The 14829-nt window shown below is 35.2% G+C and overlaps 1 protein-coding gene across 2 annotated transcripts in view; it reads left to right on the top strand.

Moving 5' to 3' along the window:
• ALKBH8 (alkB homolog 8, tRNA methyltransferase) overlaps positions 1 to 14829 on the top strand; it is a 53400-nt gene that overhangs the window by 24641 nt on the left and 13930 nt on the right. For both annotated transcript variants that reach the window (XM_023736945.1, XM_004382470.3), the window contains 3 exons: positions 6610 to 6716; positions 11330 to 11481; positions 13466 to 13722. In XM_023736945.1, the coding sequence (XP_023592713.1) occupies positions 6610 to 6716; positions 11330 to 11481; positions 13466 to 13722 (516 nt within the window). The remainder of the gene's footprint in view (positions 1 to 6609; positions 6717 to 11329; positions 11482 to 13465; positions 13723 to 14829) is intronic.

Raw genomic sequence — 14829 nt, 5'->3', positions numbered from 1 at the left:
CCTAGTTTGGAAGGCAGACTGCATTTGAAAGGTAGAGTTTGCTGACTTGTGCGATACCAAGATTTTTGTGTTATTTTTCTTTTTCCCAATCTAATTTTGCCTGCCTCATGAATGCAAACTGCACACAAGAGATGTGTACCTTAAATGTGTACATGGTACCTGATCAATGGGGAAAGTTTTGAAACCAGAAGCATCAAGTGATTCTCTACCTCCCACATCTCTCAAAAGCATCAAGAAACAAGTGCCTTTGGGCTACAGTGGTATTTAGCTGCTGCATATACTACTTATGGGCACATGTTTATATACCGTAAGGCTCCATCCCATCTTTATGTTCATGACCAGAATATGGAGGCCAGCACTTGACAAAATTGCTTCTGACTGCAGAACAAGGGAGCAGAGCTTGTTTTTTTTAGTCATTTTAAAATGAGAGGTCCTGTATGTTGATTTGAGGGTGTATTGCTGCCATTGTCTCCTTTCCTTTGGATTTCACAAAACATGGTAATTTTGAGATTCTACGTTTCAGAGTTTCAAGAAATTTGGCAAATGGATTCAAGACCTTTGTCTTTTTTTTTAAAGAAAAAATCAAAACATATCTTGCCAATGGGAAGTGGTTTTGTCGTGGGCCTCAATTTTAACTTGTCTTAAAGGATAGAAACTAAGGTGTGTATGGCATAGATAGGAGACCTAAAGGTCACTGGCATCAGCCATTGGTCTCTTAGGTGTCCTAGGCAAATTTACTATTAATTCCTCTGCCCGGAAGAAATATGGCATACCAGCAAGCTTTTCTTCCAGCTGTTTTTCACCTTTGCAAAGTGTACTTCTGGGAGTATCATCTTTTGTGAAGAGCCAGAAAACAAATTTGTTTTACTATAAATGCTCCAGGTTTCTCCCCTCTCCCATAGGGATTAATTTCCTCACAATATGGTGGGGGTCTGTACTTGTAAATCCAGGGAGTGTATGTAAACAGACATGTTTGGCATAGCTGTATTTCCTTGTAAGTGGTTGGTAGCTTCAGTCTTGTAGCCCTGCCAATTGTGAGTCTGTCTCTCCTTTTCCTTCTCTCCTTTCTCACTTCCCCCAAACATGGTAGACATGCCCATGTTGAGATAATGGAATCCCTTGTTTGCTATTTAAAATAAAAGCCAGATTCTTAATCCATTTAGGTCAAGTGAAAACACTAGTGCAGCTATCCAAAAAACCAAACTCGTTGCCATCGAGTCAATTCTGACTCATAGCAACCCTATAGGACAGGGTAGAACTGCCCCAGAGGGTTTCCAAGGAGTGCCTGGTAGATTCGAACTACCGACCTTTTGGTTAGCAGCTGAACTCCTAGGAGATTTATATTTGACAAGTTGAGGGGAAAAGGTAGATTTCTCTCTATTCTACCACATTCTCAGCTATGAAATATTTTCTCCAGTGAAATATAGTAACTTCTCTCAACTTCCACCATTCTCTATGAATCAGATATCATACTTGTTCACATCATATAGTTTCTCGTCTAGGTACTCTTCAGGGTTTCTCTCAAAGGGTTAATGATCTCAGCCATTTCTAACCATCAAGGATAGAACTAATTTTCTGTCTTCTCAGAAATGTTCCCAGTAGCAATATATTCATTTTCCTGTTTAGCCTACACAGAGATATGTTTATTCATTCTTATACTTTTCTGTCATGAATCTTGTCTTTACTTGTTGATAGATTACATATGGAGTTTTCATTCTGTTGTATTTTGGATGTGTAAAGGTTGTATAAGATCAGAATGTCTAGGGGGTCTTATGTTTGTTTTGAACTCAACAGCATCCTCAGCGATGCCCCATGAGCTTGCTAGGAACTTGTTCTTTATTGACTCTGCCATCTCAGAAAATAAAGAAAATAGGTAAAACCAAAAAGAATGATTGGAAAAAGCTCCTGTGGAGCAATGCTGTCACAAGCAGAATGATTCATCAGTTGGAGAGGAGCATTATTGATTGTAAAGCCTTAGTGAATTAAAAAAAACAAAAAACTTTTTTGACTTTTAAGTTGCATTATTTAGATACAGATAGTTTAAATGTGAGGATACGTGTAAAACTTGATTTTGATAATGGAATGTTTCATGAAAAAAATTAAGTTTTATAGAAACTATACATTTAATTTTATAAATAAAAATTATTTTCTTAAATTAAAAAAACAACTTCAAAAAAAATCTATGCTTCTCACACTATTATCAAAATAATTTTCAGAGGTATAAAGACTTAAATGTAAAGAGTGAAATAAGAAAAAAAATCTAGAAGAAAATAGGAGTGACTATCTGATCAGGATGGGGAATAGCTTTGTAAGTACATGAACAATTGAAAAAATCTTTATAGAAAGAAAAAAAAACCTCACAAAATAATAGATTGACTACATTAAAAAAAGAAAAAAGAAAAAAAAAAATCCAGGCCTGGCTTATAAAACTTCCAGGCCCAGTGCAAAATGAAAATGGTGCTCCTTGTTCAAAAAGCAGGAAAAAAGTACCATTAAAGGTACTGAAATATAAAGCTTTGTCATTTTTTCTTTGGTTCCCTCTCAACCTGTCAAGGTGGTTTTTATTTGCTATTTAATGCCATTGTTAGTAAAGAATTTTAAATTTAAATTATTATCCTGAATTCGGAAGATCAAAGAAGGATTGATACATTTGAATTATAGTGTTGGTGAAGAATATTGAATATACTGTGGACAGCAAGAAGAACGAACAAATCTATCTTGGAAGAAGTACAGCCAGAATACTCCTTAGAAGCAAGAATGGCGAGACTCGGTCTCACGTACTTTGGACATGTCATCAGGAGGGACCAGTCCCTGGAGACGGACATCATACTTGGTAGAATAGAGGGTTAGTGAAAAAAAGAGGAAGACCCTTGATGAGATGGATTGACATGGTGGCTGCAACGATGGGTTCAAAGAGCAAAGATTGTGAGGATGGCGCAGGACCGGGCAGTGTTTCGTTCTGTTGTATGTGGGGTCGTGTGAGTCAGAGTAGGCTCGACAACAACTGTTTTTTTAATGATTTGTTTAAACTGAGATTTCCCTATTTTAACATCATTAGTCTCTGTTGATAGGAGGAAATGTGTTGGAATTTCACAAATACATATATATTGTACTATATATAGTACATTTGTATAACATGTTTATTGTACATTTGTATAACATGTTAACTATTGGTCAGAAACTGTAACTTCTAGGTGGTTAGGAAGTCTCTGTCTCTCTTATTCACCACTGAATCCTTTGATGCCTCAAACAATGATTAATGTTTGTTTAATGAATGAATTGGAATCTATACTCCCAGAATATTTTCCCATCATGACAGTTTTCATCCAGACATGGAATTTTGTTTTTTTATATATATATTTTTTATTGTACTTCAGGTGAAGGCTTACAGAACAAATAATTTCTCATGAAACAGTAGTACACATATTGTTTTAGCACATTGGTTAACAACCCCACTACGCGTCTACACTCTCCCTTCTCAACCTTGGGTTCCCTATCACCAGCTTCCTTGTCCCCTTCTGCCTTCTGGCCCTTGTCACTGGACTACTGTACCTCATTAGTCTCATTTGGTTTTACGGGGCTGTCCACTTCCAGGCTGAACGGTGAACCTTGGAGATAACTTCACCACTGAGCTAAAAGCGTGTCTGGGGGCCATACTCTCGGGGTTTCTCCAGTCTCCTTCAGGCCAGTAAATCTGGTCTTGTTTTTGTGAGTTAGAATTATGTTCTACATCCTTCTCCAGCTCTGTCCAGAACCCTCTGTTGTGATCCTGGTCAGAGCAGTCAGTGGTGGTAGCGGGGCACCATCTTGCTGTACTGGACTCATAGCCGGGCACCATCTTGCTGTACTGGACTCAGTCCGGTGGAGGCCTTGGTAGCTGTGGACCATTAGTCCTTTGGACTAATCTTTTCCTTGTATCCTGTTCTCTTCATTCTCCCTTGCTCCCGAAGGGATGAGACCAGTGGAGTATCTTAGATGGCTGCTCACAGGCTTTTAAGACCCCAGACGCTACTCACCAAGGTAGAATGTAGAGCATTGTCTTTATAAGCTGTGTCATGCCAATTGAGCTAGATGTTCCCCGAGACCATGGTCCCTACAGCCCTCTGGAATTTCTTTTAAGCAACAATTGATTGTCCCTAATAAAGTATGCTTATTATTCTTTCCTGTATGTGGATACAAACCTTTGGCCTGATAACTCTTATTTTAAGTAGATAGAAATTCTGACAAAGTTTTATGTATTAAGTTTTTCCTTAAAGCACTATTTATATTTGCTTTATCAAGTATCTGTCCATCCCTCTATTTGTTTATCAGTTCATCCTTTTTTTTGAAATTATATTTGGAACAGAATTGCTAGAAAAGTGAATTCTATCATCTGAACTTTATTTTCTATACTTACATAGAAAGAGTAGGTGAGAAAGGGAAAAAAACAGCTTAAAAAAACCCAAACCAAATCCATTGCCATCAAGTCGATTCCGACTCATAGTGACCCTGTAGAACAGAGTAGAACTGCCCCATAGGGTTTCCAAGGCTATAAATCTTTATGGAAGCAGACTGCCACATATTTCTCCTGTGGAGCAGCTGGTGGATTCAAATCACCAACTAAAAAAATAGCTTAGATCTGTATAATTCTTTATTGTTTACAAAGGATTTTTACATGTATTATCTAATTTGATCCAATGTTATTAATAATAGTAGTTAATTTGATCCAATGTTATTAATAATAGTAGTAGCTAACAGTTATTGAATAATTACTTTGTGACAGGTACTATGCTGACTTTACCTTTAAGGAAGGTACTATGATTATCCACATTTTACAGATGAAGAAACTGAGACAAGAGAATTTTATTACCTTCATAAGCTTATACAGCAAGGAAGTGGCAAAGCTTGGATTTGAATTCAGGCTGTCTGGCTCTAGATTCAGTGCTGCTAATCATTACACTGTTTTGCTGCTATATTTTAAGAAACTTGGATGAGGAACCTAGGCTAAAGAGGTTAACCAATTTGGCTTGTATCCAGAGTAGAGACAGAACTAGGAATTAGAGTAAGGTCTTCTGGGTGATTATCTTGATGCTCTTCTACTTGTACAAAAGTGGTGTCTAGCATTTGTAGAGTTCTTTGTAGATAAGAAATGCTCTTACATGCTAAATCACTTTAAGTATGGTAATATCAGAAGCTATGAGGGTGACCAAAATTCAGTGTGGTATTCTTGCTTTGCATACACTTGTGTACTTGTTCATGTGTGTCCTCTCCCTTGCGCTGGCTCTCCTTGTATCCTATCTTGATTTTGCTCTTGCTCCCTTCCCTCCCTCTTTTCCTCTGTCTTCTAATCTTTAGAGAGGAAGTTGTGTCATAGATAGCTCACTACCTTCTTTCTTTCTTTTTTAGATTCGAAATTCATAACATACTATTGGTCCCTGGTTTAAGATCTAAATTCCACAAATAACGTTGCTAATTCTCTTATTTATCCTTAAGCATTAGAGCAAGTTGTAATAGATCAGTCACCAAGGGTTTACTGAATACCTGCCAAGTACCTGGCATTGCATTATGGCAAATTCTATTGGCACATTTGTTTGTATTGTTAAACTTTTATCTATGGGTTTATGTTCACCAAATTTCTTTAAAAGTTGAGTTATTATAACCTTTGTGAGTGACCACTAATGGATAGATGACCCTGGATATAGTTTTCCCTTCAGTTCTTGTATACAGAGAGCTATGTTAAATTCTGATACTTGATTATCATAATTACTTTTCAGATGGACTGATTTGTTCACTTAAAAAATACTTTTCGGCCCTGTGGCATGCATTTTAAATTCACGTTTGTCAGTTACTGCTATTTTTAGACTAAAGTCTTTGATGTTTGATGGGTTCCTGAGGACAAAGATATTTCTTGGGTGTATTTTTACAGGTTGCTGTTTATAATAATATTTGAACACATCTTAGGAAGAATTGCTGAAAATGTTTCTGTTCTCTTTGGTTATCTCTTATTAGTCAGCTTCTAATATGCCGTCTGTTGCTTGACTTTAAAGGCAAGGTGGATTATTTGAGAATCTACATCTGATAGTTATTTCTCCTTGGATTATTAATTAATTATTAATATTCTATGAATAATAATTAATAATAGCTACTGATTTTTAAAATTTACCCTGTGCCAGGTACTGTGATTTATATCTATCATATATTTAATTCATGTAACTACTATATAAGAGTAGAGAAAACTAAGGTTAAGTGGCTTATCATTGGTCATATGGCTAGTAAATGGAAGAGCCATTTCAGGATATGAGTGTTTCAGCTCCAGAGTCCCTGCATTTGACCTCTACCCTAATGTTTTTCATAGTATGATCCTTAGACCATCTGCATTATCCTGGGGTGATTATTAGAAGTGCAGATTCCTGAGCCTCACCCCATACTTATGGAATCATAATCTTTGTGGGCAAAATAATCATTCAGCTGATTCTTATGTATAGTAAAGTCTGAGAATCTCTCTGCTACAACCATTATCATTTTTTAATCTCTGTTAACCTAGAAAGATGTCTAGAATCAATTAATCATTCTTATTTCTAAATTCATTAAATTTTGGACTGATCTTTATGCTTTTGTCTTTGCTTCAAGATTGTCATGGATTTTAAGCACCCGGATGGTGTCACAGTACCAGTTATGCTGCCTCGTCGGAGTTTGCTGGTGATGACAGGAGAATCTAGATACCTTTGGACCCATGGGTATGTACTGAGATGACTTTGATAATTTTTGCTTTGTGGTAGCTGTCATTCTTCTCTGCTTGAGCCACCTGAACCCTGCCCCATCTGTGCATACAGAGGCTTCTGGGTTCAAACCTCCTCGGGGCATATATAAACTTTTGTTAATATTAACCTTTTATTTTGAAAAAAATTCAAACTTACTTTTAGGCTTAGTACAGCGCACTCCCTTCACCTTTCGCCTAGATTCACTAGTTATGAACATTTTGCCATGTGTGCTTTATTACCCTGTCATATATTATCATTACTGTTATTTTTGCTGGATTATTTACGAGTAATTTGCAGACATTATAACTCTTTGTGTATTTCCTAAGAATAAGGACGTTCTCTACATCAGGGGTTGACAAACAATGGCCAGTGTGCCAAATTCAGCCTTCACACTGTTTTTGCTCAACTTTGAGCTAAAAATGATTTTTACGGCCAAGAGAAACAATAACAACAACAAAAAAGCATATGTCCCCAAAAATACTTGCCCACAGGCTTGGGACCATAGTTTTGTGGGACGACTCAGTCAATTGGCAGAACATAATTTATGAAGATAATATTCTACATCCTAGTTTGGTAGATAGTGTCTGGGGTCTTATAAGCTTGCAACCAGCTATCTAAGATACAACCATTGGTCTCTACTCATTTGGAGCAAAAGAGAACGAAGGAAACCAAAGACTCGAAGAAACTGGTCCACAGGACTAATAGCCCACACGAACCACAACCTCTTCTGACCTGAGACCAGAAGAACTAGATGGTGCCTGGCTACCACTACTGACTGTTCTGATTAGGGATACAATAGAAGATACCAGATAGAATGGGAGAAAAATGTAGAACAAAATTAAAATACCTAAAAAAGGCCAGACTTATTGGACCAATAGAGACTAGTGGAACCTCTGAGACTGTCATCCTAAGATACCCTTTGAACTTGAGTACTGAAGCTACTCCTGGAGGTCACCTTTCAGCCAAATAATAGATTGGCTTACCAAATAAACAATATTACCTGATAGTAATGCAGACCCTTAAGCAGTCAACTCTATGATACCAAATTTACCCAGAAGTAAAGATGAGAACGCAAGGAAGGGAGGGAAGCTAGATCAATGGAACAGAACAAACAGAATGGAAATAATGAGAATGCTGACGCATTGTGAAAATTGTAATGAATGTCACGGAACAATTTGTATAAAAGTTGTGAAATGGGAACCCAATTTGATGTGTAAACTTTCACCAAAAGCACGATAAAATACTTTAAAAATATATTAAAGGGGTGTAAAAACAAAAACAATGAAGAATATGCAATAGACTATGTAGCCATGATTTTGATCAATTATTCTCTTGTTCAAAACATATTGTACTATTAAATATTAATAGTAGTTTCTCTGAAAGGTTGAATTATAGGTAATATTTATTTTTAAACCTTTTTCTAGATTCAAAATTCTCTATAATTTCAGAGGAAAAAAACCTCAGTATTAATTTTAAAAGTTTTCATTAATATTCATTGCCTGTAACATGATTGTGTGTGTGTGTGTGTGTGTGTGTGTTTGTGTGTGGAAGAGAGAAGGAAGGGGGTAGGGAAAGGAGGAAGGGGAAGGAGGCACAGATAGAGACAGGAACAGAGACAGAGACTGACCAAACTAATGATACACCATCAATTGAGGTATTTATTAGCATCTCTGGGTGAAAGAGAGAACAGATTGAAAAAGCATATTTAGAAAACAATTTTAATTTAGATAATATTTTACCCAATATATCAAAGAATAATGTTGGGGATTTATTCTACCTGATTTTTAAGACTTATTATAAAGCTACAGTAATCAAAAGATTGTAGTATTAGTGTATAGACAGACAAAGAGATCAGTGGAACAGAATAGAAGCCATAAATATATCCACACATATAAGGTCAATTGATTTTTTGACAAAGACATCAATGTAGTTCAATGCAGAAAGGAAATTCTTCAGCAAATGGAGCTGGAACACTGGATATCCATGTGAGAAACAAAATGAGCATTGATCCCTACTTCACACCATTCACACAATTAATCTGTGTAGATCAAAGTTTTAAACGTAAAACCAAAACTATAGAATGCCAGAAGAGAATACAGGAGAATATTTTTGCAACTGTGGGATAGGCAAAGATTTTTTTAGAAAGATCACATAAAGCACTTAACCATGATAGAAAAAAATAAATTAGACTGCATTAAAATTAAAAAAACTTCTCCTCATCTAAAGATACCATTAAGAAATGAAGAGGCAAGCCACACATGGAGAAAAAATATCCATAATACATGTATCTAGCAAAGGATTAACAAAAAATTTGAACAGATCGTTTATCCAAAAAAGGATCTATAAATGACTAATGAGCACATGAGAAGATATACAATATCATTAAGCATCTGGAGAAATGCAAATTAAAGCACAGTTTAATACCACTTGCCACCCACTAAAATGGCTGAAATTAAAAACTCAGACAATAGCAAGTGCTGATAAGGATGTTGAGCAGTCTGAAATTCTCATATATTGCTAGTGGGAGTATAAAATTGTACAACTATCTGGAAAAACTGATTTGTTTCTTACCTTATGCCCCACCATTTTCACTCCTAGGTATTTACCTGAGTAATAAAAATATATACCTAAAAAAGATATGTACAGTAATGGTCACAGCAGCTTTATTTATATTAGTCCCAAGCTGGGAACACCACAATGTCCGTTAGCAGATTTTGGATAAATTGTGATGTGCTCATACAATGCAGTATTGCTCAGCAATACAAAGGGAGTGACTTGCTAACACACACAACAGGAATGAATCTCAAAGTCACTATGTTAAATGGACAAAGCCCAATACAAAATAATATGCACTCTATATGAAATTCAAGAACGGGTAAAACTATACTGATAGAAATCAGAACAGTGATTGCTTCAAGGTGGGGAGGATTGACTGGAAGGAGACACAAGGGAATTTCCTTGGGGATGGAAATTTTCTATCAAATAAAAAAGAAATCTAGACTTTGAAAGGGAAAATTACCAAATAATTCCTTTTTCCCATTCAAACATTTGACCTTACTCTAAGGATCTCTTTTAAAACCTTCTTACAATCCACAATGGCTTGTGCCTCTCCCTTTTTATTTTTCAATTTTTGATTTACTTATTGTATTTGTATTACTCAGTTTAAGAGTTGATTATATATGCTTGAGATCAGAAGAACTAAATGGTCCCTGGCTACCACTACTGACCGCTCTGTCTGGGACCACAATAGTAGGTCATGGACAGAGTGCGAGAGAAATGTAGAACAAAATTCAAACTCATAAATAAGATCAGACTTACTGATCTGATAGAGAGGGGTAGAACTCCTGAGACTGTGGCCCTTAGACACCCTTCAGACTTGGAACTGAAATCACTCCCGGAGATCACATGATAGCCATACAATAGACAGGCCTATAAAATGAACATTAACACTAGTGAGGAATGTACAGTTCAGAACAATCAACTATACGAGACCTAAAGGGTAGCACTGGCCCAAAAGCTTAAGTTCAGAAGGACAGTAAGGACAGGAAAACTGGGCGAATGGACACACAGGGAACCCAGGGGGGAAGAGAGGAGAGTGCTGACACATTCAGGGGTTTGCAACCAATGTTAGGAAGTGAGCTGCATATAAATTGTTGAATGGGAAACTAATTTGCTCTGTAAACTTCCAGCTAAACAATAAAATGCTCAAAAAAAAAAAAAAAGTAGATTATATACTATTTTGTTCCACCCTCTATTGTTTCCTGATGTTGATGTCTTTGATCCTCAACTGAATTTTTGTTACTGAGAAAGATGTATTAAAAACTCCATTGATAGTTGTATATTTGTCTGTTTCTTCTTTTAGATTTTTTTCACTTTGTGCTTGATGTATTTTGAGGCTATTTTATTAGTTAAGTGTATACAAATATATAGGATTTGTATATATATATCTCTCTGTTGGATTGAGTCTGTTATCTTTATGAAATATCCCTCTTTATCTCTAGTAATACTTCTTGCCTTAAAGACTACTTTGATTGATACAGCTATACCACTTTTCATTTTGCTTGGTGTATGTGAAATAATTGTGTTTTTGTGTATATATTTTTTCCTATCTTTTTATTTTCAACAATTCTCTGTCCTTATCTTTAAGCTGTATCTCTTGTAATCAGTGTACAGTTGGATTTATTTTTTTTTAATCCAATCTGGCAGTCTTTGTTCTTTATTCAGAGTGTTTAGTCCTTTTACATTTAATGTAGTTATTGATCTTGGGTTTAAATTGACCATTTAATTGTTTTTACTTTGTCCCAGCTGTTCCCCACCCCACCCTGGATTAGTATTAATTAAATATTTGTTACTATTCTATTTCCCCTTGAATTACTAGTTAGTTATATATTCTTTTAATATTATTACCCTGGAATATAACTTATCTAAAGGCAGAGACTTTCTTTACTCTATCCACAATTCAAGGAATCCAAAACAGCATTTGCAATAAAATCTTCTAGATTTGTTCTATTCCCTTAATATTTTTTAAAAGGTCTGAAATACTTCTATGAATACAGTATTAAATAAATTATTTTGACTATTGGCTTTAGGATCACACCTAGAAAATTTGATACTGTTCAAGCATCTGAGAGTCACAAAGTTGGAATTATCATCAGTGATATTGGAGACCTAACTTTAAGCAAGAGGGGAATACGAACATCGTTTACATTTAGGAAAGTGAGGCAAACATCTTGTAATTGTAGTAAGTATATAATTTTATTTCTACTGTAAAATGGAGTAAATCTAGTTTGAAAATCCATTAATTCCCATTGAAACCAAGGAGAACTTTCTTTTAACTTCTCTAATAGCATTGCCCATATTCTGCCTTATATTGTACTTAAGTACTTAACCACTCCAGTAGAGTTTATATTTCTTGAAGACGGGGACTGCATCTTATTTATCTTTATTTTCCTCAAACTTAGTATTTGATTATATTATATTAATACTTTTTTTATTGAAATCACAGTTCAGACTGCTACAGTTATAGGACAATGAAATATCACTTGTACAAAAATAGGTTTTGTTGGAAACAGCTTGTCAGAATTACTTCTCACTAACCAAACAAAGAAGTTTGAGATGACAAAAGTTAATAACTCTAGGAGACTAAACAATGATTTATGTTTTAGTCAGTTTGGAAACCTAGAAGGGAATAAAAGAAGTGCCCAAAACCTTGTCAAGCGGATGCTATTTTGAATTGTCTATACAAGTACATCATGACCTGGATTACTTAGACCCAACCAAAACTTCTTTCATTTTGTAAATAATATTTTATAATGACAGTGATAGTAAGGTCCTTTTTATATCCTGGGGCTTCAGTTATGAGCAGTATCTAACAATAGGCCTTTTGATTTAGTCATTATCATAAAAACATTTTAAATTAAAAACCCTTATTATACCTACAAGATGTTATCCTGTTAGAACACTTGAAATCTTTATATTTGATATCTTGATTGACAGTAGAGTTTAAAACAGGTTTTTGTTTCTTTTGCTAAAAGTGTCATTGAAGGCTTAAACATTTTTTTTTTTTAAATCAGTTAAACAGTGTTTAGTATTTGGTGAGTATCTAACAGTCAGTAACTTTAAAAATATACAGAAAAATAAAGCTTGGGTCCAAGGAACTTAAAGTATTTGCAGAGACAAGCTACTTTTCTTATGCAGATTTTCTTTTTTATGGGCATTTGTTAAATGTAAGGGATACTATGAGAAGCTCTGGCTGGGCATTCAGTTTACAGATTTTTTTTAAGTTCAGGGTCATCATTTGGATACTTTTGATCAAAACTTGTGGATTTTTAAGTGATAAGCGTTGCTCCTCTTTTTAGACAATTAAAAAAACAAAAATATCCCAAACCTGTAAATGTAGAGTCGATTCCAACTCATGATGACCCCATGTGTTGCAAAGGAGAACTGCTCCATCGGGTTTTCTTGGCTGTAATCTTTACAGAAGCAGTTCATTAGGCCTTTCTTCTGCAGAGCTGCTGGGTGGGTTCAAACCCCTAACCTTTAGGTTAGCAGCTGATCGCAAACTGCTCGCCACTCAGGGAACTTAGATGTTCAGATTTCCAAGAGAATAAAATTTTACTAAGGTCAATTTAGGGTAATTGTAATATACGTTGTAGTGTAATCTTAATTCTAATTTAATCAACATAATGTAAGCCATCTGTATCTACATGTATGTTTTATAGCTCTCAAGCTTTCTGGGGCCACCCTTAAACACCAAATTGTTTAGCACTTCACACAGTAGGGACTAGAGACTCACATCCCATTCTAGGCTTTCCTAAGGTTTGACATCTTCTAGTTATATTTAGGCGTCCCTGGTGGCCCAAGTGGTTAAGAGCTCGGCTACTAACTGAAAGTTTGACGGTTCGAATCCATTCAAAGGTGCCTTAGAAGAAAATCCTGACAATCTGCTTCCAAAAGATCAGCCACTGAAAACCCTATGTAGCACAGTTCTACTTTGACATGCATTGGGTTCACCATGAGTTGGAATCAACAGCTGCTGGTTTGGTTTTGGTTTTTTAATCCCAGAATGAAATTGAGTCTTCATTATAAGGCAGATGCAGAATTGCAGCTGATGAAATCAGAGCATACCTCTCTTAATCACCAAAATTTCTTTTAAGAAAACTGGATTCATTATGTATCATTTGGATAAAAATGAAAGGTTTATATTGCCTTATTTTTTCATTTAGTTTACCCTTCAGTCTGTGACAGCCAGAGAAAAGAGACTCCCCCATCATTTCCAGAGAGTGATAAAGAGGCCTCACAACTGGAGCAAGAGTATGTCCATCGAGTTTATGAAGAGATCGCTGGGCATTTCAGCAGCACAAGACATACCCCTTGGCCACGCATCACGCAGTTTTTAAAAGCTTTGCCAAGTGGTTCAATAGTGGCTGATATTGGATGTGGAAATGGAAAATATCTTGGCATCAATAAAGAGTTACATATGGTAAGTAATTTTTGCTTCTGACCTCCTTTTTGCTTTTATTTTCAATAGTTATCAATATCTTTCTTCCTCATGATATAATGCTGTTTTTTAGGTCACTTAAATAAAAAATAAGCTTTCCAATTCAAGTGCTTTTCTTCATAATTGAAAATTGTACTGAATATTACTGTGACATCTTCATTTCCATCTTAAATTAGAACAATTAAATTTTTTCTTGATAGATTGAGCTTATAAAAGAATTTAATATAGTTTACAGATATTTAATTGAAGAAAAATTATCTCCTATATTTATAAGATTTGTTTTATGATAATCAGAATTGTTTAATTCCTGGTAGTTTTCTAAAATTAATTAATTAATTTTTAAATTTTATTTTTGATGAAAATATACACAGCCAAACCTGCTCCCATTTCACAGTTTCTAGTCACAGTGATCAGTGACATGGGTTACATTCTTCACTTGTGTCAGCATTCTCATTATTTCTGTTCTAGTTGTTTCTCTTCCATTTACTTAATCTCCCTGCTAATTTCTGGTAATGTTTAAATACTGTCCCAGAACATGAAGCCTATCCCTCTGAAAGCATGAGACCCATTTAATTTCTTTATACGCAATGATAAGCATTCTGTTTATGAAATGACATTGCAGAAGATTTATAACAAACAGATTGAAAATTAATGAACACTCCCCTTCTTTTTTTTGTTCCCCTAGAAATTTATAGACATGCTATCTTTTGTGGATTTTTTTCCACCCTTGTAGTTTCTGTTTGCTAGTAAGATTATTTTCTCAGTAAAACTGTCTTACATTTATAAACCTCTTTACAGATTAGAAAGGATTTTTTTTTTTTTTTTAATATTTTATTGTACTTCAGGTGAAGGCTCACAGAACAGATAGTTTCTCATGTAACAGTAACACACATGCTGTTCTATGACATTGGTTAACAACCCCACAACATTTCAACCCTCTAAATTCTCAACTTTTTTTTTTTTCTTTTGTGAAAATACACATAGCCAAAGATATGCCATTTCAAAAATTTTTTTTTTTACATACACATTTAAGTGACATTGACTACACTCTTCTAATTGTGCTGTTATTCTCACTTAAGATGAAGGCTT

The sequence above is a fragment of the Trichechus manatus genome, unplaced genomic scaffold (genome assembly GCF_000243295.1).
Source record: "Trichechus manatus latirostris isolate Lorelei unplaced genomic scaffold, TriManLat1.0 scaffold00094, whole genome shotgun sequence".
Classification (NCBI taxonomy): Eukaryota; Metazoa; Chordata; class Mammalia; order Sirenia; family Trichechidae; genus Trichechus; species Trichechus manatus.
This window is presented reverse-complemented; position numbering and strand designations above follow the sequence as displayed.